The sequence below is a fragment of the Bubalus bubalis genome, chromosome 1 (assembly GCF_019923935.1).
Source record: "Bubalus bubalis isolate 160015118507 breed Murrah chromosome 1, NDDB_SH_1, whole genome shotgun sequence".
Taxonomy (NCBI): Eukaryota; Metazoa; Chordata; class Mammalia; order Artiodactyla; family Bovidae; genus Bubalus; species Bubalus bubalis.
In genome coordinates, this window is record NC_059157.1 from 20,770,617 (window position 1) to 20,797,240 (window position 26,624).

The window sequence follows — 26,624 nt, forward strand, 5'->3', positions numbered from 1 at the left end:
GTGTGGGGTATGGGATTCTAGAAAGTTCCAAAAAGCAAAACTTGAATTTGCTGTATTTACATTGTATTAGGGATTATGAGTACTCTAGAGATGACTTAAAGTATACGAGAGCATGTGCATAGGTTATATGCCAATGCCAAACTATTTTATATAAGAGACGTAAGCATCCACAGATGTTGGTATTCTCTGGGGGTCCTGGAACCAATCCCCTGTGGATACCAAGAGATGACCGTATGTCACATTTTGTTTATCCATGCATATATTGATGCACACTTGGGTCATTTCCACCCTTTGGCTATTGTGGACAATGCTGCTATAAACACTGGTGTGCAAGCATTCATTGAGTCCCTGCTTTCAATACTCTTGGGTATATAACACTAGGGGAACTGCTATGTCACATGAAAAATTCTATGTTTAACTTTTGAGAAACCATCAAACTTTTCCATAGAGGCTGCACCATTTGACATTCCCACTAGCAATGCACATGGGTTCTGATTTCTGCACATCCTTGCAGCTCATTCTAAATTGGGCTCTGGCTGGCTTGAGATGGTCACGTCCCCAGAAATGCTGCTAGAATAACAGGGATGCACATCTAGGGTCCGTGTATTGATGGTTCTGCTGCAATGCACTCAGATACATAGGAATCCTATGGACATGGGGATTTTCTATCCTAGGACCCACACAGTCATCTCCACTTAATGCATGCTCCATGAGCATCTGAAAGGTGGCCCCAAAGAACAAAAATACTTGAGATCATTCCTCAGTCTTCGCTAATTTCCAACTCTCTGTCATCAGATGTGGATGAGTGCTCGATGGCATACAGCCCCTGCGGCCAGCTATGTCATAACACACGCGGCTCTTACTCCTGTGGGTGTATTCAAGGTTACCAGCTCCACAATGGCACTGACTGTCGAGTTTCAGGTGAGTTTCAGTACCATAAACAACGTGGAGGCCCTGCTCTATCCTTAGCAGCATTTAGGTAAGAGTGATATAGACGATTCACTTCAGGGTCTGGTATTAGAGATGACTCCTCTCTTTCCATAAAGAAACTGCTATTATAATGTTAGTTGATCAGTTTTGAGTATCAGTTGCTGTTATGTGTCTTTAAAATGATTGGGCTTTCCAGGTGGCACTAGTGGTAAAGAGAAGGAAACACAAGAGACATGGGACATGGGTTCCATCTCTGGGTTGGAAAAAAACCCCTGGAGGAGGGCATGGCAACCCACTCCAGTATTCTTGCCTGGAGAATCCCATGGACAGAGGAGCCTGATGGGCTACATTCCCCCGAGTCACAAAGAGTCAAACATGACTGAAGTGACTTAGCACACATGCTTGTCTTTACAATGGTTTAGTTTTTCTGTAGGATCTACAGCTAGGTGCTCCAGAGACCAACTGATGATCTTAGTTTGTCCTGTGCCCCTTCCACGATGGGACACTTAATTATATTTGGCTATTGTCTATAAGGCCTGGAGAGGACCTCTGTCTTGGGGTAAGGGGCTGAATATGAAATCAGGCAGAAAAGTTCCAAAGATTCATTTCAATGTGCTAGAGTTCAGAGGCGGAGAAGGCGATGGCACCCCACTCCAGTACTCTTGCCTGGAAAATCCCATGGACGGAGGAGTCTGATAGGCTTCAGTCCATGGGGTCGCAAAGAGTCAGACACGACTGAGCGACTTCAGTTTCACTTTTCACTTTCATGCATTGGAGAAGGAAATGGCAACCCACTCCAGTGTTCTTGCCTGGAGAATCCCAGGGACGGGGGAGCCTGGTGGGCTGCCATCTATGGGGTCGCACAGAGTCGGACATGACTGAAGTGACTTAGCAGCAGCAGCAGAGTTCAGAGGAGGAATTGAGGCTTCAGGTGGTCAACCAGGTCTCCTTTAGATCCACCTTAGTCCAGACTTCAGAGATAAGTAGGTTTTGGCATGGGCCACTAGTCAATGTCTTTAGTTAAGGAGAATGGTGTGAAAGGAAGTTTCATAGTCATGAGTCACCTTCTACTTCTATTGCAGATGATGCTGTTAAAATTCTTATTGCAGCAGATAGAGAACTTGGTATCCTGGATCGAGGAACAGGCATCTATGAGACACTGATACCTGTAAAATCAAGGCCTATTTCTGTTGCATATGATCTAGAGAGAAGCATGTACTTCTGGGTGGATGAAGTCTTAAATGTGTTTGTTCTTGGGAAGCCAAACCCTGCTTCTCTCTATCCAGGTATATTTCTTGATATTAAGAGCTCTAGCTTCTTTAAGCTACTTAAACATGGTGTGAGAAATATATGTTTATCTGGACATCTTCTGTGACTCACTTGTCATGAATCATGAGAGTACATAAAATCTTGATTTAAGTCTATGTAGCTTGGTTCTATAGGAGCTTGGTAGAGCATAACCTGAGATGAGATTGTTAGGCAGTTTGGAAAGTATAGAGATGTGGGCTCAGGCCAAGGTTAGTCTCAGCTCCATCACTTGGTATATGACCCTGAGCAAGTTGTTAATTCCTTTGAACCACCATGTAAAAGATGAAGATGACAGCAGTTGTCTCATTGGGTAAGTGTGGGGATTACGGGGAAGAAGGGCTTAGCATAGTCCTGGATGTACAAGAATTCTCTGCTGGCAATTAAGAGATAGCATTCATCACAGCCTTCCCAGAAAAAATATCAAAAACTTTGATAATGAATATTGTCCCAAACTGAGGTCACATTCTCCTGGGTGTCTTGGTTATACTTCTCCTAAGGCCTTTGTCTTTCCTTACTGCCCACTGTATACTGGGAATACCTCACACAGCGGTAGCTCTCATTCATTCCCTGGGTCCTGTTGGCCTCATTATGTGACTTGAGATCAGAAGGTATAGGAAAATTTTGTCTGAGTCTCTTTTTTCAAGGTAAGACGGGTATAGGAGAACACAGAAACATAACACTGTCTCTTGTAATCCCCAGAATTTAAAACCATCAACAGTATCTCTTTGGACTGGTTCACGGGGCAGTTGTATTGGGCTAGCAGCTTTGCCAGGGTCATCTGTGCTGGTTTAAGTGATGGCAGAGGCTACATAAGAATCTTGGAAAAGGATCTTGTGCCGGAGCAACTCATAGTGTTTCCTGCAAAGAAGTAAGTCACGCTTTCTTTGGAATATATCCCAAATCATTGATTATCTTAGGTATTTAAGTTGATACGAGAGCAGGTCAACCTTTTCGACCTAGGTCTCATTTGCTCCAAAAAATTCTTAATTTTGAAGTCTAAATTGAATACCATAGAGCCAAACTTTTCAAAGTCTACTGAGTCTGAGAGCAGAAATCTCCAGGATTCTGACCAGTGTAATGATAAGAGGTCTGTGCCAGCGATCAGGGCAGCCTGGCTTGTCAGAATTGTATACATGCCCTGGAGTGGATTCTCTAACCCTTGTGTCTTTGCTGATCTCAGGTACTTGTATTGGGTAAATCGAGGTGGGAAAGGCCTGAGGACTATCGAAACGGCAGGGATGGATGGCTCTGATAGGAAGGTGCTGGTGGTGGTCAACATGGAGGAACCCACAGGGCTGACGCTGGACCATGTGGCTAGCAGACTCTACTGGATCAGTGAATACAAAGAGGTACCATGGATGGGTCAGGAGGAAAAGGTAAACCTGTTTAGTAGGAGTAAAGGGTTCTTTTGAGTACAGAGTTCTGTGTTGCATCAACTCGGTGAAGTACCTTCTGGCCATGAAAACCGAGAAAAGCCCAGCATCTTCAGATGGAACTGGACTGTATCAACACAGGTTGGGAGACTCTGTGACTTTCTTAAACTCTCTACAGTCAAACTCAGCTCTGGAATTTCCTGGTTATCTAGGTCATGTTCTGTGTGGTACCTGGGATATAAAACATTTTAAGATGGCAAAAAACAAACAAACATGCAGTTACTTAAGTACCTCAGTGTCTTCTGCCCACATTTCTAGGTTTTCATATTACAGGTCATGTTATCTTATTTTTGAAACCATCAACCTAAAAGACCAGTTGGACATGGGGGCTGAAAGCATAGGCTTGGGAGTCATATTTTTAAGCCTATTTCTTACAGCTGTGATTTCTGGTTACTTAGGGTGCCTCTTTGAGCTCTTCTTGCCCTCTCTGGAAAGAGAGAGAATGCCTGCCTCAGAAGGTGGTTGGGGAATGTAGTAGAAGGATTTGGTACAATGTCTGATGCAGACACTAAGTTATAGTAGCTACTTGTACAAGAATTGTGACCCTAATTGATACAAGAAGCAGCCCAATCCTCTGCCTTTGGCATTAACCTCTGCAGATCCCAAGATAACTTCATCTCTATCAAATTGATATCAAAATGTGTTTAATTGGTGTCCAAGACACTGAGGTGTGCTAAGATGGTCACCCCTGTTGCTGCCACACTCTCAAGAGACCCTGTCCCCCTTCAGTCCATAGAGACAGTGAACGTGGATGGCTCCGGGAGGCACACCTTCCCCAAGGTCTTCCTGGAAGATGACGATCCAGTGGGACTGGCGGTATTTGAGAACTCTTTCTTCTGGGCAAATAAACTACAGCTGTTTCGTACTTCACCCCACACCACAAAGGAGAGAGTGGTGCTGCTAAACGCTTCCATATCCGCCTTCTTGGTACTCCACCAATCCCAACAGCCTAAAAGTAAGTCTCTTCACTTGCTTTCAAAACACTTATGAATCAGAACTCACACTAAATGGAACCCCCCCCCCTAAATTACTACCTCCATCTGTTGTTGGAACTTGCTATTTTGGGGCCGGGGAAATGTTCTGGGTATCTTTCCAGACGTACCCAGGACTTTTGAGTAAGATGAACAGAACGAAAATATCTGCTGGAAAACTTGTTCCAGGCACATACCTGGCTTTTATCTAACATAGCAACCAGAGTTTTAATACACAAAACATCTGAGTTTTAATACACAAAACGGGGGATGCGCTGTTCACAAAAGGGCTAGAGTAGCTTTCTCACTGACACATCAATTGATAAGAGAAAATGGAACCAAGCTTGGCATCCTGCTTTTAGGAGGAAGTCACATATTTGTTGACTAGGAGTTAAAAGCTTGTTAATCTGAATTTGTCAGCTTCAACTCAGATTATACTTCTTCATGGTCCAAGAAACTAATTAAAGTGGAGAACTGGGAACCACTATTTACTTCCTATCAGCAAGCTAGACAGTTGTTTTGCCTTAACTTGGAGGGGGAAGATACTGTTGGTTGAAGCTTTCTTAGTCTGAGCTTATTGTAGAGAGGTCTTTGTCACCATCTGAAAGATGGGACCCCAGGAGTTTAAGGTCAGCATGCCTAACTTAGAGGGTGACAAATATATTGGGGTTCCTTTTAAAGCAAAAATGCCTTAACTCCTTTGAGACTGAAGTTTTGAACTGGTTTGGATAAATCCATCTGAAATTGTGTCCAACCTGTTTTTACTTTAAAACAGGTAAATACCCAGCGTACGTTCCAGGTTCTTGCAGCCACCTGTGTCTCCTGTCCCCTGTCCATCCCAAGGGCTATAAGTGTGTTTGTCCAGAGGGGATGTTTCTTTTACCTTCCGGCACGTGTAGTGGTAAGGATGGTGGGTGAAGTGGGTTTGGCTTAAGAAGCCACATTCTGTGGTAGGTCTGGAAATAGTGTCACTTCTGTTTTTGAATTAATCATTTTTGTCCTGAAAGCATAAGAGTTTGATTAGGTTTTTTATTGTGTTAAAAATATACATAACAAAAGGTACCACTTTATTTTTAAGTGTAGTATTCAGTGGCATTAAGTATATTCACATTTTTGTGCAACCATCACCTCCCTCCTTGGTCTCCAGAACTTTTTCATCTCCCCAAACTGAAATTCTATTCCTGTTAAACAATAATTCCTCATTCCCCTCTCCCCCCAACCCCTGGCAATCACCATTCTACTTCCTGTCTCTGAATCTGACTACTCTAGGTACCACATCTAAGTAAAATGGTACAGTATTTGTCGTTTTGTGACTGGCTTTTTAAACTTAACATTATGCCTTCAAAGTTCACCCATGTTATAACATGTGCCAGAATTGCCTTTTTAAGGTGGAATAATATTCCATTGTATGTAGATACATTTTGCTTATCCATTCATCTATCAATGGATATTTGGGTTCAGTAATTTTTAAAACAAGAAAAAATAGCTTATACTACTCAGTTTTACATGAAAGACTAATGATTGCTATGCTAAGTCACTTCAGTCGTGTCCGACTCTGTGCGACCCCATAGACAGCAGCCCACCAGGCTCCTGTCCCTGGGATTCTCCAGGCAAGAACACTGGAGTGGGTTGCCATTTCCTTCTCCAATGCATGAAAGGGAAGTCGCTCAGTCGAGTCTGACTCTTAGCGACCCCATGGACTGCAGCCTACCAGGCTCCTCCGTCCATGGAATTTTCCAGGCAAGAGTACTGGAGTGGGGTGCCATTGCCTTCTCCGAGACTAATGATTAAGTTGGTATAAGAAAGAAACCCTCTACAGTCTCATGACTATAGTATTTTCTGACTCTTGCTTGTAAGCAGAGTGTCTACATTAACATTGTTAACATAATTCCTCATGTCATTGTTCCATCTTTGAAACTGTGAAGGCTACATAATCAGTTGAACATCACTGCCCAATTCCTTGAATTTTTCCTATAGAACAGTGAGGTTTTAAGAAGAATAAATGATATAAATATGTTGATGCTCTAACTACCTTTGTAGAAGGCAATTCACAATGGGTAGCCATGGAGCATGATTATAGTGTAATAAGCTATTGTGCCAAATACAAGTCTTAGCTTAAAATGTTTGTGAACCTTATACACAGTTAAGCACCCAGGTAACTTTTTTTTAGATAGGCAGCAGAGCTTAAAATTCTTTGTGTTGAAATGTGTGTGCTACAGGCAAGGATTTGATGACGTTACTGAATCAAACAGTAATGCTGAGGCCCTAATCCTCAGGATTCTATGTTAATCTTTTCTCAGACATTTAAAGGCCTTGGTGCCTTGGGGAAACTGAGCAGCACTTTCATTTGCCCAAATGACTTCCTTCTCTAAGGAAGCCAAGGCATTCATGTTGTGTGTACATGCTTCAGAAGCAAACTTTATAAGATCCTAGAATTCTAGGGAAGCTTCAACTTGAAAGAGCAATGTTGTTTCAGAGGGGCGCATGGGGCTTTTCTGACAAGTGCTCAAACAGTACATCTTTCTTTTTCTTCGGTAGAGTTAAAACTAGTGTTTTCCTCCGGCAAACGTCTCTACTTGTTGAAAGTTGGTTTTATGGGAACTGCTATAGAGAGAAGCCTAGTTCAAGAGCATCCAAGGAACATCTACTTGCTGGATATTGACTGGAAAAGAAATCTCATCTACTGGACAGATACCCAGGGGCATCTGTTTCTCTCAACTGGCTACCTGGGGGACAAGCAAGAAATTTGGACAGAACATACAGGTAGCTTGGGTTGGTTATTTTGAATTTTTTTCCTTTACTTTCTGGCTCTAGATTTAAGTAGGCTCCCAAACATCTCCAAAACCCTATCTGTCTCTGACCTGAATCAAGCTTAATACCAAAGAGTGGTTCTTAACTAATTTAAATATTAAGTGTCTGTGATTTACCCTTGTTCTTATGGTGTGCAGACTCTTAAAAGGCTACCATGATTTGGGAAATACTGAGGTCAGTGATAAGGGTTTTAAAATTTTACTTTTCTGGCCTTACATCTGGATAGGATGGAAACAGACCTTAAATACTTCAACTTTGCATTGCAGATTTTTCTTACACTAATTTAGAAGCAATTTGCAATGCAGATTTCAGAGAGAACTAGCAAGATATTTTCTTAATTTGATAATATATGCTTTCTCTCCCCTCCCACACTCCTACATGGCATACCCCACCCTTAGCTCCCTGTACTCAGCCTAAATGAAAATATCTGCTTTATAAAAGTAAACTGAGAGGTGAGTTCCAGGGTGAGTAATCTTATTTCTGAATGCCTGTACTGTGGGTATTCTAAGTGCCAAGGAACTTCTTTACTATATGAAGTGCTGTATTGGAATCCATGTTCCCGAGACACCCTTCAGATCAGTGGCTGATGTCTTAATCCTTATGGAACTGGAATGGCATCAGACATTTTTTTTTTTCATTTGTTTAGGACACAGTTTGTGTTGCAGAATTGCTTGGTGTGGGGGGAAGAAGCACATGTCTGGTGTCACAAGTACTGAGGTATAGTAAAGGGCTTCCCAGGTGGCACAGTGGTAAGGAATCTACCTGCCAATGCAGGAGACACAAGAGATGTAAGTGCGATCCCTGGGTTGTAAAGATCCCCTGGGAAGATCCCCTGGATGGCAACCCACGCCTGTATTCTTGCCTTGGAAATCCCATGGACAGAGGAGCCTGGCAGGCTACAGTCTGTGGGGTCACAAAGAGTCAGACATGACTGAGTGACTGAGCACACACACACACAAAGGAGACACACAAGTGTTTTTCCTATACAGGTAACTGGGAAGCTTGACACAGCCAGGCAGGCCTTTTCTGGGTAGTGATCAGCTTGACCTCTGCTCTCAAGGCCAGTCTGCAGGATCTCAGGGCCTCCTGACAACTCTTGGGTCTGTAGCTTTCACCTTATTTTCACATCAGCGTGTGTCTCCTGCATTGGCAGGTGGATTCCTTACCACTGTGCCACCTAGGAAGCCCTTTACTATACCTCAGTACTTCTGATACCTGTAGTGTTTCCCCCCCGACACCAAGAAATTCTGCAACACAAACTGGGCGTCCTAAACAAAGAAAAAAAATAAATATTGCCTGACGCAATTCCAATTCTTTAAGGATCAAAACATCAGCCACTGATCTGAAGGGTGTCTTGGGAACATGGATTCCAACTCAATGGACATGAGTTTGAGTAAACTCTGGGAGTTGGCGATGGACAGGGATGCCTGGCGTGCTGCTGGCCATGGGGTCGCAAACAGTCGGACACGCCTGAGTGACTGAACTGAACTGAACTGCACTGACATCTGTGTTGTTTTCTCTTGGGTGTGTTAATCTTGTCCTCAGACTGAAACTTGAGGATAGAAAAAACAGATGAAGTTCTGAATCAAAAATGGGAGGGCTTCAAAGTTGCACTTTAGGAAAGAGTGCACGTTTTTAAGAACTGGTGTAGAATCACTCTGAAGGCATTCTGTGATGCTGGTATGCGGGATTTTTGTGGTTACATCTGACTCCAGAGGAAAGCACATATTTTCTGCAGAGGGCAGAGCCCAGTGAGGTCAAGAGAAACAGAACCCCATGGGGCCAGTGTGTTCTTAGGAAGTTGCCAGTCTTCCTAAGCTATCCAACTTACAAAATGCAGTGCGTGTCTACCTTGCCTAGGGGTTGTCAAGGATCAGGGTAGCTCATACTGACAGACAAGAAACCAGAGTAGGCATGATGGGACCCTTGTGGGAACAAGGTGTGTAGGTTTCTAGGGAATGATCTTTGCATCCTGAAACTGTCTGCCTTCATCCCTGGCCCAGAGTTTAAGACAAAATGAGAACACATTTGAATGTCCTTCCTAATGGGAGCGACTTGTCCTCCTTACAGTCTGCTCAGCGAATGTGGACATTCCAACTGGGAACTTGTACTGGCTGCCCTGCGACAGAAGTGCTATTCAGAGGATGAGACTTGCTGGCCCAGACACCCATATCCTGTACAAAACGGGCAGTGTTATACTGCATCTCCTTCTTGACTGGCCAAGGAGGCTGCTCTACTGGGTGGAAAGTGGGGAACCCTTGAAAAGTATGACCCTTGATGGCAAAAGCATACAGACAGTCTGGAGAGGCACCTGGACGGCAGACACCCACGTAACGTTAGATCTCGGCTCTTCCAGCATCCTCTGGACCACCAAAGGGTCAGGTAAGTGCTGCATAACCAGTGAGGTTAGGAAGAGGCTTGAGGGGCTGAATGAGAGTCTTCTTTTTAGTAGTAATGACACCATTTTTAGAACTAGTTAGATATAGCCTCAAACTCTGATTTTCATAGTTAAAGCTTGGGCATGAGTCACTGACCTCAAACTCTATTCACATCTATGAGTCTAAATTTATGATTGAAGAGATAGAAAACTTTAGAAATAGCATACTTAATTTTTAACACTGCAAAAAGCTATTTGTTTCTACTTCGGTAAGTAGAAGTAATGGAATGACACTTCCATTATAAACAAAGTACAGATACTTTGGTTATAACTTGACAGCAGGTACATATTACACCTTCATAGCTGAACGTGACAGTCTACTCACCCAGAAGTCTCAAGGATGGCCTGACAGCACTGTGCTGATGACTGGGGTTGTAGGACTGTGGTGGTCAAGTCACATCTGATGTTCCCATGCAGCACCCCTCACTTTTCTGGAGCTTTAAACACTTCCTTGGATTATCTTTAACTATAGAACTAAAACTTACAAAACTTCATAGACGAATCTGTGCATATTTTCAGTGCAAGGTCATTGAAATTTTCAATCCAATGTTGCCCTTGCCTCCTTGCTGTCACAGGTTACTTGTTCTGTATCAGCTTGTAAGGACTTGACTCTTCCTTAGGGTTGCAAAGTCTGAGTCTCCTAAAAAATAGAACCTACACTTTGAACGAGACTTGGAGTGATGGCATGATTGCGGCGCATGAGCCCTACCTACTGACTCTGAACAGAACGGCTCTCGTGCTGTGGAACAGGAGGAAGCCAGAGCCCTTCTCAGTGTCAAAAGAGGCCTATGTCCAGAAGATGATCATCTTGGCTGAGAACCTGGAGGTTCCAGGCAAGTCTTCCCCTGGGGGTTTTCTTAGAGATCCATGTTACCCTGCTCTCCTCGGTGTGTTTTCTATGAGAAATTCCCAGGTATCTTCCAATCTGTATCAGCAGTGGTCCCAACCCACAGTTCGGCAGGCCTTCTGCCTAACTTTGTCCTTGTACTGAAACCTGTTCAAGTAAGAATCTAACACATTTCTCAAAGTTGCTAAATGGCACCAGTTCCTGAGTAATACCCCAAGGAGGGTGCACACCTAGCCCCTTTTGGGAATCATCTTTCATGTTAGCATGTTGAAGCTCTTAGTTTGGCTGTAAACAGATCCATTTAACTTGCTCTAAACAGGTTTCCCAGGCTACCCAGGTGGCACAGCAGTAAAGAATCTGCCTGCCAATTCTTGAGACCCAGGTTTAATTCCTGGGTCAGGAAGATCCCTTGGAGAAAGAAATGACAATCCACTCTAATATTGTGGCCTGGAAAATTCCATGAACAGTGGAGTGTGGTGGACTACAGTCCATGGGGTCGCAAAGAATGGGACACAACAGAGCACCGATGCATGAAAATCAGTTTCCCAAGCTGGTTTTTTTTTTTTAAACCGAGGAAGCCCCTTTCTCATAGCAGTGACATCTTGCAGGGGATCCTCTGTGAAGCTGCTCTGGGTCCTGGTTACCAGGGGAAGCAACTCTTCTGTTAAAGCTGTGCCTTGATCATTCAGATTAATCTGCTTAAAGCTGGCTTAACTATTTTCATATAAACCTTTGGCATGGTGCCAAAAAATCTGATTTCAGATCTTGAGGCAGAAGAAAAAGTCTTATCACAGGATTCGGGGGACTTTCTTGGTGGATGCAGCTAGAAACCCCGAGGAAGAATAGAAACAGAGATGCACAGACCTGTTCCTCCTCCTATGTACCTGCCCGCTAGAGGTCTTTCATCTCCCCCTGCAGTCTAAACTATTGTTTCCTGATTCACTTGTTTGACCTGATTTTCAAGGCTAAGAACCATTAGGCTTAGGAATATGTTTCCTAGGTGGTAAAATGTGTTAACAAGAGGTTAACTCTTGGTAAAAAAAAAAAAAAAAATCCAATTTTGATTATTCTGCTAGCATATCCATTAGGTTTCTGTGACAGGTGCTGAAGAATACTAACTGGTAACTGCTGGAAGTGCCTAACTCAGACATCTCACCATGAAACTGAAGTCCCGTCTTCAGAAACTTACTTTATTCTGCATGCCTAGAATATAGCATCAGGTAGTGGAAACAATTAAATTTATAGGCCTGAAAGGAAAAAACCATTTCCTCCAATTCAAAACCATGAGATAATGGGCCAACACACCACACATATGGTCTAAAGATCCAGGGTCTTGACTCTTTCTTTCTACAAGGTAGACAAACACGGCTACCTGGCCATGACGTGGGTTTTGGGGGAGCGGGGCGGTAGAAGCCTGTCTCCTCTGCTGGTGCCTGATGGGCTCACCTGCTGACACTGCTGATTCTAGATCCTGAGGTCGAAGCAGCAGCAGCCCCCAGCCCTCCTCCCCCACCCCCGCCACCCCCTGTCCTCTGCACCCGATCTTCTGTGCCCTGTCGGGATGGGCTGGAGTGCATCTCCCGGGGCTACCTCTGTGATGGCAAGCAAGACTGCGGGGATGGCTCGGATGAGGAGAACTGCTCCCACTTCTGCAACAGACCAGGTGTGTCACCGCCTCCTGGTCCTTGTCCCAGGCGTGCTGACTCTGCCTCGGAAGCATGCTATGAATTGCTGGAGTGTTCATTATAATCACACTTGCTTTCCCTATACATTTTCATAGATTACATAGCCTGTCAGAACACAGACTGTCTGATTGCCCATTTTATCACATTTAAGTCCACAGTGTTTTGCCAGGTATAATTTGACTATTGTTTCCTTGCTTCTTCCAATTTGCCTAAGTATTCCAATAGCTGCCTTTATATTGGCATGCTATGCTATGCTATGCTAAGTCACTTCAGTCGTGTCCAACTCTGTGCGACCCCATAGACGGCAACCCACCAGGCTCCCCCGTCCCTGGGATTCTCCAGGCAAGAACACTGGAGTGGGCTGCCAGTTCCTTCTCCAATGCATGCAAGTGAAAAGTGAAAGTGAAGTTGCTCAGTCGTGTCCGACTCTTCGTGACCCCATGGACTGTAGCCTACGAGGCTCCTCCGTCCATGGGATTTTCCAAGCAAGAGTACTGGAGTGGGGTGCCATTGCCTTCCTAAATGGACTACTTATAACTGACTTGGTTGTATTTTAACAAGTTGTTCAAGTAACCAAACCAATATGAAGCCTTAGTATTTCAAGGACCTAGTTCAGCTTAATTAACCTTAGCACTTTATTAAAGCTCACCTATGGATCAATTAATATATAGAACTCAGGGGACTTCTCTGGTGGTCCAGTAGTTAAGCCTCCACCTTCCAATGCAGAGGATCCGGGTTCGATCTCTGTCAGGGAACTAGATCCCACATGCCATAACTAAGAGCGTGCTGCAGTTAAAGATTCCACATGCCTTAACAAAGATCAAAGACCCAATGTGCTGCATCTAAGACCTGGCACAGCCAAATAAATAAAAAATTAAAAAATATGTATATATAGAATTCAAACGGGCTTTCCAGGTGGCACTAGTGGTAAAGAATCCCCCTGCTAAGGCAGGAGACATAAGAGACGTGGGTTCAGTCAATTCCTGGGTTGAGAAGATCCCTTGGAGGAGTGTATGGCAACTCACTCCAGTATTCTTGCCTGGAGAATCTCATAGATTGAGAAGACAGGCAGGCTACAGTCCATAGGGTCACAGAGAGTCAGATACTACTGAAGCAAGTTAGCATGCACACACAACTCAAGATTAGTCCACCTACCCCTCAAACTCCAGAATGAGGGTGAGTTAATCTGGTAATAAAACTTCAGTTTGATGAACATATATGGTCCTTGCTTTTGACTTGTTCCATGGAAGGGGTCTTCCAGTGTCTGGATGGAAACAAGTGCATTGAGGAGAAATATCACTGTGATGGAGCCCAGCAGTGCTTGGATGGCTCCGATGAGCTGGGCTGCTGGAAGCCTGTTGAAGACTGCTCTCTGCGCTGTGACAACAAGACCCGCTGTATCCCCAAGAGCTGGCTGTGTGACGGCCACCCCGACTGTTCTGATGGAAAAGACGAACAAGGATGTAGTAAGTTCCATGGAAGTTACTTGGAGTATTTCGAAGTACACTGTAGTCAGTTCTCCTTATTTGTGGGAGTTATGTTCTATAAAGCTGCCATGAACACTGAATTAGAGGATATTGGATCATTGCTCCTGGAAAATATACAGGGTGAGGTTTCTTAGAGTCTCTGGTCACATTTTTGTCAACTGATCAATATAGAACCTTTTTAAAATGTGTGTTTCTGTTTAAATATGACTTGTCCTGTATTGTTGACTCAGTAATATCCAGCAGCACCAAAACTCATGCGGAATAGAGCTTATTGAATGCATGTATATTTTCCCATAAGATACACTATAGACTCCTTACCTGTAGGAGCACCGAACAGCACTTCAGCACTACATTTGGGGTCATTTTAGATAGAAAAATCACTAGAAAGTAAAAAAAAAAAAAACATGGAAAACATGGTCCTAAATGATTGCAAGACATCCCTGATGGCTTAGTGGTAAAGAATCCGCCTGCCAATGCAGGAGATGCAGGTTTGATCCCTGGGTTGGGGAGATCCCCTAGAGGAGGAAATGGCAACCCAGTCTAGTATTCTTGCCTGGAGAATTCCATGGACAGAGGAACCTGGTGGGTGACAATCCATGGGGGTCACAAAGACTCAGACATGACTTGCTGGACTAAACAACAAAAAGGATTACAAAAAAGAATACTTCTTTTAGTCTGAGAATGGAAACTTGAGGTCAAAATGGTGCCTTTTCAGACTCAATTGGAAAGGTGTGTTGGGGCAACTCACATTAGGGTCCCAGGCAAGAATCCTGCTCCCCTGCCTGTCCCAGCATCCTCCTATGTGTCCTCCCATCCCTGTGCCCCAGCCCTCGACCTCCAGGACAGGAGGTTTTTCTGGGCTAGCTTATAGGCCCTTTCTGCTCTAACACTCTGCTTGAACCACCTTCCTGCCCTAACCCCCACTGGGGCTTAATTCCTAAGGTGACAGGAGAAGACTGGGAGTCTTCAAACCATTTTATTTGCCATCAGATTGCTTCTACTCCATCTGGCTGAGTTGTTACCTAAAGCTTTGTTTTTCAGTTCATGAAAAATGCAGCCCATCTGAATTTAAATGTGAGAATGGCCAATGTGTATCTTCTTCCCTGCGTTGCGATGGGAACCGCGATTGCCTGGACCACTCAGATGAAGAGAGCTGTCCTGCCTGGCCCCTGCCATGCCCGTCAGGGGAGGTGAAGTGCCCGAGGAGTGGGGAGTGTGTGTTGGCAGAGTGGATATGTGACCATGACTTAGACTGCAAAGATGGAACTGACGAGAAGGTAGCCCACTCTTCCTTCAAAACAAACACAGTAGACTTCTAATCACAACAGTAACATGTGCTTCCTCACTAGAAAACTTGGGAAAATGTACGAACAGAGGTCTCCCACAATCTCTGCCCAGAAAGCCATTTGTAACTGCATCAAAGTCTCCAAAGTGTTAAGATCCTCTGGTTGAAAGTCAAACTTGTAAGATCTTTATTGGAGGAGCTTTGCAAATATCAGTCTTGATGGTCATGTCTTGAATGTCTTGTTTAGAGCGATGCTTTGAAGCTCTGCCTAAACCAGTTCCCGTAACATACACCGTTGCTTCTGCATTGTGTGATATGCAGCCCAATTTTGAATCTACTGCTCACTTTTGACCTTAAGAAAGCAGCTCTGTGGTGATGTTCTATTTTCTCATCAATAGAAAGGGTAGTGTCTGCTGGGCTGAAACTATATCTCAAGGTGCTGCTGTATCATAGGTGCACAGATCTGAAATACCCTTTTCCCTGCACCAGTTCTGAGAATCCCAGTCAGATTAGGTACAAATGCTGGAGTGTGCATTAGAAATGGTGGGAATTCTAAGAAGAGTTTCTAGAGCAGATTCTTTTGCTTATGCTTTAAAAAAATTTTTTTTTAATTGGAGGATGATCACTTTACAATATTGTATTGGTTTCTGCCATATATCAATGTGAATCAGTCATAGGTTCTTTTTTAATATAGTTTTTTATTGAAGTATAGTTGACTTACAATGTTTCAGATGCATAGCAAGGTGATTCCGTTATACATATACCCATATATTATTTTTGAGATTATTTTCCATTATAGGTTATTATAAGATATTGACTACAGTTCCCTGTGCTATATAGTAAATCTTTGTTGCTTGTTACATATCTGTTTTTTTCATTAGAAATACAGCATTCTATTCATATTAAGTCAAACAAGTGGAATCAAAATGTCATGAATTTTTTAGTTAGGCAAAAATTCATAAGTTTTCTATTATGGCTCAGACAGTAAAGAATCTGCCTGCAATGCAGGAGACTCAAATTCAATCCCTGGGCCGGGAAGATCCCCTGGAGAAGGAAATGGCAACCCACTCCAGTATTATTGCCTGGAGAATTCCATGGACAGAGGAGCCTGACGGGCTACAGTCCATGGGGTCGCAAAGAGTCGGACACAACTGAGTGACTAGCACTTTCACTTTTATACATACTATACACACACACACACACACACACACACACACACACACACACACAATCTTTTCTACTATGCTTGATAAAGGCTTGAGAAAGAATGTTTAAAAAAAGAAAAGATTGAGAAATTGAAAAACATAAACTAAATGAAATGGGACCATTGAATATGAAATAGACAAAGTGAACCAAACTAGGTAAACGATCATCATAAGGTCTAGTTGTTTTTAAACAGGCTGTAGGTTCTTAAATGCATTAAGACTTCCTGGCTGGTCAGTTTACAGAATAAGGTATCTCCTTCCCACTTTCCCATCCACGTTGGTATCACCCACAATTCGTCGTCTGAACTCCAACTGAAGAAGGCGTTGCTTATCATCCACATCTCTGGCCTCATTGAAGAGGGGACTTGAGGGTTCTCTCATAACCCAGGCCCCTTCCTGGGCTCTGGACCTGGGAGTTGACAGAGTCGCTCACTGTCTCCTCAGGACTGTGACCCCAGGGAGCTTCGCTGTGGCTCCAGGCAGTGGCGCTGTGCCAGTGGGGAGCAGTGCGTGCCCGAGCCCTGGCGCTGTGATGGGCAGAGTGACTGTGGGGACGGCAGCGACGAGACGGGATGTAAGTACAGAGCGAGGAGGCGGGCGGCCTCCGAGGGGCGCAGCTGCGCGGGAACCCAGCTCAGTGAGCAAATGCTACGGGGCCCGAAATCCATCCCTCGACGGGGATGGAGGTCTTGATTGTACGCGCGAGAGCCTTGCTGTGGGAGGGAGGTGTGGCAGAGGGTTTGACTATAAAGGCAGAAAGTCGTTCTCCAGGCCCCCCGGAGAAGTGTGGGAGCTCCGAGTTCCAGTGTCACCCCTCCGCCTGCCTGGACCTCAGCCTGGTGTGTGACGGGAAGCGAGACTGTGCCGACGGCTCCGACGAGGGCGGGCAGTGCTCATCGTCTGCCTGCCGCCAGGGACAGTGTTTCCACAGCTGCTACCCGTCCCCGCACGGACCTGTGAGTGGTTTCTCTTTCTGTGCTCTGGCGGCTGGAGACTCGGTGTGGGGAGAGGCGGTCATCCTCAGCCGGGCTGTCTGTTCCCTACGCGAGTCTTCCACGGCAGAGCCGCCCTGAGCCCTCCTCCCACGTGCCCCTGCTTGAAGCTTTCTGCCCAGTCCTGTCTAGTTCCTTTCCCCTCTCCGGTCTTCTGGAACCCAGCCCCCCAGCTCCAGGAACTTCCCTACTGCGACATTCACGCTGAGGCAATGTTTGGGGGGATTTGTCCCAAGAGTCAAGTAACTCCCCGCCATGCTGCAGCTCAGGAAACTATGTACCTGTGAGGAAGTCCTTTCCGTGCGAGTATTTAGAATATGACTTGCCCTTCAGTCAAGAACTGTCCCTGTTCTGGTCTGGCATTATTAGTTGGCTGAACATGGTGAACTTGTGGAAGTGGAAGAAAACCATGCTGATGTCTGGTCCTGTTGGCAGACAACCAGTTCAGTGAAATCTAGGGGTCTCTTCACTTACAGATTCTGATGGAGTCCTAGGGGGCCTGGGCTGAACTGGACATCTTTGTTAACTTGGGACCCCTGTGGGTGGCAAGGATGTGGGGCAAGCGGCAGGAGATGGAGAGAGTGACTGCAATCAGAATGAAGTTGGTTCAAAGAACAGTTTGAGTTGCTGACATGGAGCATATCGCCGTGTGCTTTTTATATCAAAGCTGAGGTCTTTTTTTAATTAACTGTGTACCTTGCCTTTAGAAAGTCTTCATGTTTTCCAACCTCTGTCAGGTATGTGCTTGTGAGCGAGGCTTTGAGCTGAAAAGCAGTGGCCAGATCTGTGAGGATGTGGATGAATGCAGGAGACTGGGTGGTCACCCTTGCAGTCAGACCTGTGTCAACACAAAGGGCTCCTACACCTGCGCCTGTCATCCTGGCTACTCACTGGAGCCTGATGGCCATACCTGTAAAGCAACAGGTAAATGGAGCTGCAAATATCTCCTCAACTGTAAGTTGAGAGCTTGAGGTCCTATGACATCCCGGAATACCAATGCAAATCTCTTTCTTAGGTCTTAAGTGTTCCAGCCTGCTTTGTCTTCAGAACAAGACAAGCACAGTTCCAAAGCCTCCTTTTTATATTTTGTAAATTGAGTGATTTCACTTTCACTTTTCACTTTCATTTTATACCTTGAATTTGAATCTGAAAGTATCTACAAATAAGGCGTTATTATAACAAACCCATAAGTTAAACCTCTGTAACCATGGGTCAGCCTTACCTTAAGACCAGACAAGCCCTTCTTTCCTGTCCACCTAACACCAAATATTTAGTTATAAATGTGGTTTTCAATTTAGGCTAATGATCCCTTTATTCTAAGTATCTTTAAACCATGTTTTAGCTTAACCATTACATCAAGGGAAGAACTACTTAGATGCCAGTGAGCTGGTACCACAGCCCTGTCAATGAGAAAGCAAAAACTACTTTGTCCTCTGATTCCTTAGCCAGTGCTGGGCTCACCAATCAAACTCCTTAAGGCCATGTTGAAAGCAGTTCTTTTTTGACAGGTACTGAACCAGTCCTGCTTGTGGCAATCCAGTTTAAACTACTCCTCTATGGGATGCGAAGCTTGAAAGAAGATATTCTGGCAACTACAGACAAGAACCTGATTATTTTTTCTATTGACTATGACTTAGTGGATCAGAAAGTCTTCTGGACCGATCTCGGGGCCCAGAGTATTCAGTGGATAAGCATGGACATGAAGAAGAAAGGGACTATGGTGAAAGGTTTGTCCCCTTATAAGAGGCTCTCATCTTGCCCTTACTAATTACACATAGCATGAATGATAGGATGAGTGGCCATGAACTTTCTAAACATTAGTTTATATCTCCTTAACTACAAGTGGTCAAGTCTTGATATTATTAATAGTTAGACATGGAATAGTTAGGTGGACAGGAAAGAAGGGCTTGTCTGGTCTTAAGGTAAGGCTGACCCATGGTTACAGAGGTTTAACTTATGGGTTTGTTATAATAACGCCTTATTTGTAGATACTTTCAGATTCAAATTCAAGGTATAAAATGAAAGTGAAAAGTGAAAGTGAAATCACTCAATTTACAAAATATAAAAAGGAGGCTTTGGAACTGTGCTTGTCTTGTTCTGAAGACAAAGCAGGCTGGAACACTTAAGACCTAAGAAAGAGATTTGCATTGGTATTCTGGGATGACATAATTATTAATAGCTAGAAATGAGAAGTTTCCATCTCTGTTGATACAGAGTCAGTCAAACTATCAGCCAGTGACCATTACTCATAATGGTCATCTTCTTCTGCAAATAGTATCTTGGAGCATTTAAAAGACTGCTCTGATGGAGATGCATATATCAGTTGGAAAATGAATTAACGTGGCATGCAAGTCTGAGGTCTGTGAGCTTCAACCTTCTGCAAAGCTGTAATTTAAGTACACATGATGAATAGTTTCTTCTCCTCAGGGATAAAGGCAGACTGCATAGTGGTTGACTGGATCGGGAGGAATCTCTATTGGACAGATGGGACAGCTGGTCAGATTCTGGCAATTCAGTTGACTGCAATTTGGAGAGGAAAATCTGAGTACACGGTCGTCCTGGACAATGACTTGAACCAACCACGGTCTTTGGCTTTAGATCCCCTAAATGGGTGAGTCCCGGTGTCACAAGGCCTGGTCAAGTCTGTCAGGTCTGTCCCTCTGTAGTTCCACTTCGGTTGTGTTCCCTCAACACAGAATGAGTGAATAAAAACCTTATCTGACTTGACTCTGGATCTTATGATGTGAGCCAACCATACCATAGTAGTTGTGAAAGCCAGAAAAGTGAGATGTAGGCTTGCTCACTTGGTGGCCCACCTATACTTTCTTTGGCTAAAACAAACAGGTGTCCCTCTGAGTGGAGAATCTGTATGGCTTTAAAATGGCAGGAGGAGGGAGAATGGAACTAGGGCTGGTGTTTAATTTATAGTAATGTGATTGGGGGGTGTTGATGGGGGCAGAGGAGTTGGATGTGGGGCTTGAGCTCTTTGGTCCAGAGCCCTTTCTCTCTGCAAAGGGCCAGGAGCTTGGAGGCAGCATTTCCTACTTCTCCAAGCAAAGCCCTAATTGGGATGGCCATGTGTGTATCAAATATAAGAACAAGATAGAGCAAAACTCAGGATCCTGAGGTGACCTAGGTCAGATACCTTCCCTCTTTTTTCCTCACCTTTCCAATACCTCCAACCAGGAATCTGGTAACATGGTCCTTAGGAGACTGGCAGGAGTTTCCTGATGGATCTAAGGGCTTATGACCAAGAATGTGATCTGAAGCACCCATTGTCCATGGAACTACTGGACTTTCTAGCCCAGAAAAGAGTGGCAGGTTCCCTGGATGTTTTCCAGGCTAGGGTCTAATGTATTTTTTAGACTTCCTATACAGCTGTCATAATAGATATTATATCCCTAAATAATGAACAATCACCATAAAACTTCAAAGAAAACCTTCTTTTACTACTTCACAAATTATGTTTAAGGCATACACCGAGTTTAAGTTTGAGGGAAAGAAATAATTGGGCTATAAATCAGAGTTTTGAGGAATGAATTGGTGTTATTTTCTGTGAGGTAATACTTTGTCTTAAAGCTGACTTTTATCCACATAGGCTAATGTACTGGTCTGAAATTGGAGGAGAGCCTCAAATAGAACAAGCTGGAATGGATGGGAGCAGCAGAAAAATACTCCTCAGTCAAGGTCTCGGCTGGCCAACTAGCATAGTTCTCGACCAGTTGAGTTGGAAGATATTCTGGTCTGATGACAAATTTCACTGCATTGGCTCTGCCAACCTAGATGGTACTGGTATTAGCGTAAGTGTTCTTTTGGTAATAGGCTTGTGTGAAATGTCATGTGCCTTATGTAAAACTCATCCCGGGAACCTCACCATCACCGTTTTAGATGTTGCAGCTAACACAAATCAAGAGCCCCTTCTCAGTGGCTGTGTTCGAGGATGAAGTCTTCTGGTCTGAAATGAAGACGAGAACAGTACAACGCATGAAAAAGATGACTGGCAAGAACCGGGCTGTCCTCATCAAGCGTTTGGAACAGCCTTACGGACTAAAGGTCTATAGTTGATGCTTCAAAATATCCTCCGATCCTCCCTGGGAAGGCTACGTGTATGAGCTGCCCAAGGACAAACTGCAGGGACTTCCATCTATAATGATTGAAAGGCAGGGTTGAGTTACTTGCTGTTTTTAAGGATTCAACAACATGTAGTGACATCTAGGTGTTTTCTTCCAGGTAATGCACGAAGTGCTACAGCCCAGGTCTTCGAATCCTTGTCTGGACGCTGGATGTTCTCACTTGTGCCTTCTGAGCCCACAATCCAAGGGAAGCTGTCGCTGTCCAGCTGGACTCCTGCTTGCAGATGATGGTGTCAACTGTGTTCGCCTCAAGGAATCTGCGTTTCTGTTCCTTGGGTTGCCCACAGTTATCATGCAGGTACTATCCTGTTCTGTCACATGGTTGGGCCACAGTTTATTTCAGACTTTGGGTAATTTGAGTTCCTTGAATTTCTTCCCTTTGGGATATTCTTCAAATACAATTTAAATTTGAATATTCACTGTGTATTGGGAGCTATGATGACCAAAAAAAAAAAAAAAAGTAGCTATGAAATGAAGACCACTCCTACTTAGATTCCTTAAGAAACACTTAGCACCTCAGAACACAATGAGGCTAGGGATCTGACATAATATTTAATTCACTTGAATTGTCCAAGCACCTAGCTGATGATGCAGAGTAATTCCAAATACAAGAATCTTGGCTGGGTTCTAGCCTGAGAGGTAAGTACATTTTGTGAGGACACTTTTCTTAAATCATAGGAGGAGAAAAGGTACTAACAAGCAAGTCACCCCTAACTTCTCATATCCAGAGGACTTGACAACTTTGATTCATGTCAGCATATGGCAAAACCACTACAATATAGTAAAGTAATTAGCCTCCAATTAAATAAATTTATATTAAAATAAATAAATAAATAAAATGACAAAGCAGATTTTAGGGTTGGAAGACCAACTTCAGTTTCAGTAAGATCTTCAGACTGAAGTCTCATTTAAAGAAGAGGGCCTTTCATATATATACATATATATATGTGTGTGTGTGTGTGTGTATCAAACTCACACATTGTACAACTTAAACTTACATAGTATTGTATGTCAGTTTTATCTCAGTAAAAATAAATTAAAAAAGTTAAGAGGGGAGGCCTTTCACAGAGGAGTAAATATTTCAAGCATATGAATTCAAGGAATTTTAAGGGCCTGAAACTACAGGAAGGGAGAGAAATGAAATTTGCTTTTAGGCAATAAGACTGTGTGAAAATCTGAATGTAAGTATCTGAACATGAATTCAAAATCAAGATGAAGAATTTGACTAGTCTCAACTGGTGCCATCCAATTACTTTTTCCCCACAGATCTATCTGAAAAATCTAGATGCTTCACGAGGACAAGCAACTTTACCAGGACATAGGATTCTTCCCTTTACCAATGTCAACCAGCTTGCATCAATGGACTACGTCGCCCAGGAGAAGGTGCTCTACCTGACAGAGTGGAATACGGGTGATATCTGGCTACTGAGGCTCAAAGACTCTGGAAAGCTCTCTTGGAGGAAAATCATATCCGTGGAGGGCACAGTGACTGACCTTGCTGTGGACTGGTTGAGTGGAAACATATACTGGATTGGCAGTGAGAATGCTCACATCAACATAGCTTCCCCCAGAGGCCAGTACTCCACCGTCTTGCTCAGTGGAAGTCTCTATCGCCCAACCTGTGTCGTGCTCCACCCACCAACTGCAGTCATGTGCTTTGTGGACCTGGGTCCCCAGGATGATGGTAGGCAAGGCTCCAGCATTGAATGCGCCTCCATGGACGGCAGCAGGAGGAAGGTGCTCTGGCAGAAACCCCAGGTCCCTGTAGGCCTGAGCTTTTCAGATGCAGGGACTCGTCTGTACTGGGCTGATCCTGGTGAGCAATTATCTTCTCCACTGTAAGTGTGAGGCTGAGGGATCTTGGCCAGAGAAATAGTGATGGTTTCTAGTCTTCAGCTGTAACTTCACATGGCTTTTAGGTCTGAGTTTACATTTTCTGTACCACTTTCTAAACAAATACAATCAGTCCCCATCCTGAGCAGCATATATTAGCCCAGAGAGTCATGCAGTTGCCTCTTGGTGAAGGGGTGAAATCAAGAACCTAACAAATATGCATGAGTAAATCTTTGTGTAGTACTTTTAGAATGAATAAGAACTAGTTTTCAGGAAATGCATGTATCCTTCTGGAAGGGAGGCAGGACAAAACATAAAGAGCCACAGGATGGAGTACAGCTGTTTGGGCTCCAAACAGAAATTAACTGACCCTCTCCTTCTAGGGAGAGGACTCATAGAAAGTATTCAACAAGACGGCTCTAGATACAGAATAGACCGCAGAGGAATTCAGGGCCTTAACCTGTTTACATATGGCCAAGGCATGATGTTCTGGACCACCGTGGATGATGGTAGGTCTTAATTCTACATCTGATTGTCTTTGTGAGCTGAATTTACTCCTGGATATCTAAAGCAAATCTGCTACTGCTTAGCACTGATCTTTGGCAGTGTGTTTCTTGCGGAGGAATAGCTAAGCAGCTTCCCTAATTTAACATGTATAAATGTCAACAGTGACTGTGTGATTTGGGGGAGCTTTTACTTATTTGGTTACTCTTTACATGTGAATGTCCTTTATCTCATTCTGCCTGAGATTTCTGGCTTTTGTAGGAGGCTCTTGGCTTTGAAGGACACCAGGGTATGGTACAGAGAGAACTGGGCCAGGAATTGGGACCAGGTGGCTTTGTCAGTTGATAGCTATAACACCTTACCTGTAACATGAGGGAAGTGTACCTGTCTTGATTGACTAGGTACACATGAAAGTATTAGGTGAATTTTAGAGCATTCTATACTTGCTGGATATTTCTAGTATTCAAAGAAATGGTCTAAACCACAGTACTCTTTCTAGTATGTTATTTCTGACTAGAGTCTAGGTCTGGTAAAACTGAAGAAGGCTGTTTAAAGTAAATCTGTCTCTCTATATTTCCCAGTGCTGGTCCCTCGACCAGTTGGGCTGGCCTCATGAGAACTGCAAAAATAAGTTATCAGATCCTACCGCAAAGATGCTAAACTGTTAGGTATGTGGTGAGACCTTTGCCATTTAAGATCCCCTGGTGACTCTTGTTACAAATAAGCCATTTTTAGAAATGCTGTTCTGGGAGAACGCCTAAAATCCTTACCCATCAATTGCTTGAGCTGAATTTTCATGTATCATATCCTACTTTTCTCTCTGTGTATCTAGATGTCTATGAATGTGCTAGACATACGTTCACTGGACTTTATTTTCGGCAAAAGCACAAAACAGCTTTTACTGATCTTTAAGTTTCTTTCCAGGAACTAGGTTTAGAAAAATGCATGTCTCGTCTGTAAAACTCCTGTTATTTAACTGGAGTTTTTCCAGATGAGTGACAGTTTTCATACTGAGCAGTGTTCTCTGTCCAGGAAATTGTAAGATAAATTTCACTTTTGTTAATGATTGTTCACTGCCTTTTGTTTTAGCCCAGATCAGTAAAGTTTGGTACAGCAAAGCAGAACTTTCAGAAAACCGGTGGTTCCAAGTAGACCAGAAGATTGTGGATTTAAAAGTTTATAGTAAACTTAGCCAACAGGGTAAGCAACCTTGCATGATTATAACAACACTGAAGTCTACCGGATTTCCCTATGAGGGAGTTGTTCCATCCTATAGTATCTCCTTGGAATATCTTTGTGTTTCCCAGTAAAATATTTCTCTGACACATTCCTGTAGATCTATATAACTCTTATCTTCATGCAGTTATGTATGGTCTGCTTCTGTTTATAGCTAGTCCTGTTGCATAGCCAGGAGACACAATGGTGCTAAGGATATTGGGCTTGGGTTTGGTATGCTGCTGCTGCTGCTGCTGCTAAGTCACTTCAGTCGTGTCCGACTCTGTGCGACCCCATAGATGGCAGCCCACCAGGCTCCCCCGTCCCTGGGATTCTCCAGGCAAGAACACTGGAGTGGGTTGCCGTTTCCTTCTCCAATGCATGAAAGTGAAAAGTGAAAGTGAAGTCACTCAGTTGTGTCCAACTCTTAGCGACCCCATGGACTGCAGCCCACCAGGCTCCTCCGTCCATGGGAGTTTCCAGGCAAGAGTACCGGAGTAGGGTGCCATTGCCTTCTCCATGGGTTTGGTATACTTGGGTCCAATTTTATGTTCTCTTATTGAAGACTGAATTATACCTGTGATAAAACTGGAAATCCCCTTTTCGTTCTAGAGTGAAACTGTTCTTCATTCTACTCATTGTCACTTGTATCTACTTTTGATGTTAACTTATCTTTCAAATATCAACTTGAGGGTGCTTGCATGTATTTCTCCACCTTTCTTATAGACGCAAATGCCTAACTGAGGGTCCCTGTCATTTCTGAAGTACACTTTATCTTCATTATATCCATAATCTATTCCAGAATCCCTGGAATATGTCAAGAGATAAAGCCTCACCAGAAGTCAAAGCTTGAGATAGAAGCCTTGGAGAACTATGGGAAAATATACATGGCTGACTTAATTAGACTCTTGTCCCCCACCACCTAACCCCTACCTCTTGAGCCCACCAATCTGTTCTCTGTATCTGTGACTCTTAGAGGGATGAGAGAGACCACAGCCTCTGAGTTCTCATCTAAAGAGAGCTTTATCAAGGCCCTTCTAGCTAAGATCTTGGCTACATGATGCGAAGGGAAAGGAGAACTTACAGGGGATCTTGGATGAGCCAAGTTTACCTCAATTTTTCTTAAGCTGGTCCTTTATATGAACTACTGGCTTGTTTTGCTTTATGCACATGCGTGTTTATTGCAAATTTATTCACAATCACAAAAAACTGAAAACAACCAGGATGTCCCTGAATAAGTGAATGGATAGACAAGCTGTGGTACAAACGGAATATTAGCCAGCCACGAAAAAGAATCAAGCTCTCAAACCAGGAAACAACATGGATTAATTTAAGTGCATAATACAAAGTGAAAGAAGCCAGTCTGAAAAGGCTATAAACTTATGTGACATTCTGGAAAAGTGTAACTGTAGACCCTGTGAAAAAAGATCAGTGTTTTCCAGGGAGGAGGGGGAAGAGGGAAGTTGAATAGGTGAAGCACAGGGGATATTTTTAAGGCTTGCATTCTGTATGATTATGTAATTGTGGATACATTAAATTACGCATTTG

General features: G+C 43.7%; 1 protein-coding gene across 6 annotated transcripts in view; it reads left to right on the forward strand.

Moving 5' to 3' along the window:
• Positions 1 to 26,624, forward strand: part of LOC102400552 (low-density lipoprotein receptor-related protein 2-like) — a 42,335-nt gene that overhangs the window by 9,522 nt on the left and 6,189 nt on the right. For 3 of the 6 annotated variants that reach the window (XM_044937531.2, XM_044937625.2, XM_044937555.2), the window contains 23 exons: positions 796 to 921; positions 2,013 to 2,216; positions 2,938 to 3,106; positions 3,419 to 3,587; positions 4,401 to 4,626; positions 5,418 to 5,543; positions 7,181 to 7,405; positions 9,524 to 9,835; positions 10,511 to 10,723; positions 12,206 to 12,400; positions 13,673 to 13,888; positions 14,951 to 15,186; positions 16,844 to 16,973; positions 17,171 to 17,355; positions 18,129 to 18,315; positions 18,900 to 19,118; positions 19,819 to 20,002; positions 20,990 to 21,191; positions 21,280 to 21,444; positions 21,622 to 21,822; positions 22,791 to 23,340; positions 23,741 to 23,866; positions 24,951 to 25,061. In XM_044937531.2, coding sequence (XP_044793466.2) covers positions 796 to 921; positions 2,013 to 2,216; positions 2,938 to 3,106; positions 3,419 to 3,587; positions 4,401 to 4,626; positions 5,418 to 5,543; positions 7,181 to 7,405; positions 9,524 to 9,835; positions 10,511 to 10,723; positions 12,206 to 12,400; positions 13,673 to 13,888; positions 14,951 to 15,186; positions 16,844 to 16,973; positions 17,171 to 17,355; positions 18,129 to 18,315; positions 18,900 to 19,118; positions 19,819 to 20,002; positions 20,990 to 21,191; positions 21,280 to 21,444; positions 21,622 to 21,822; positions 22,791 to 23,340; positions 23,741 to 23,866; positions 24,951 to 25,061 — 4,677 coding nt within the window. Of the gene's footprint in view, positions 1 to 795; positions 922 to 2,012; positions 2,217 to 2,937; positions 3,107 to 3,418; positions 3,588 to 4,400; positions 4,627 to 5,417; positions 5,544 to 7,180; positions 7,406 to 9,523; positions 9,836 to 10,510; positions 10,724 to 12,205; positions 12,401 to 13,672; positions 13,889 to 14,950; positions 15,187 to 16,843; positions 16,974 to 17,170; positions 17,356 to 18,128; positions 18,316 to 18,899; positions 19,119 to 19,818; positions 20,003 to 20,989; positions 21,192 to 21,279; positions 21,445 to 21,621; positions 21,823 to 22,790; positions 23,341 to 23,740; positions 23,867 to 24,950; positions 25,062 to 25,878; positions 26,297 to 26,624 lie in introns of those variants that run through there. The other 3 variants (XM_044937576.2, XM_044937630.2, XM_044937617.2) reach the window with 3 other exon arrangements.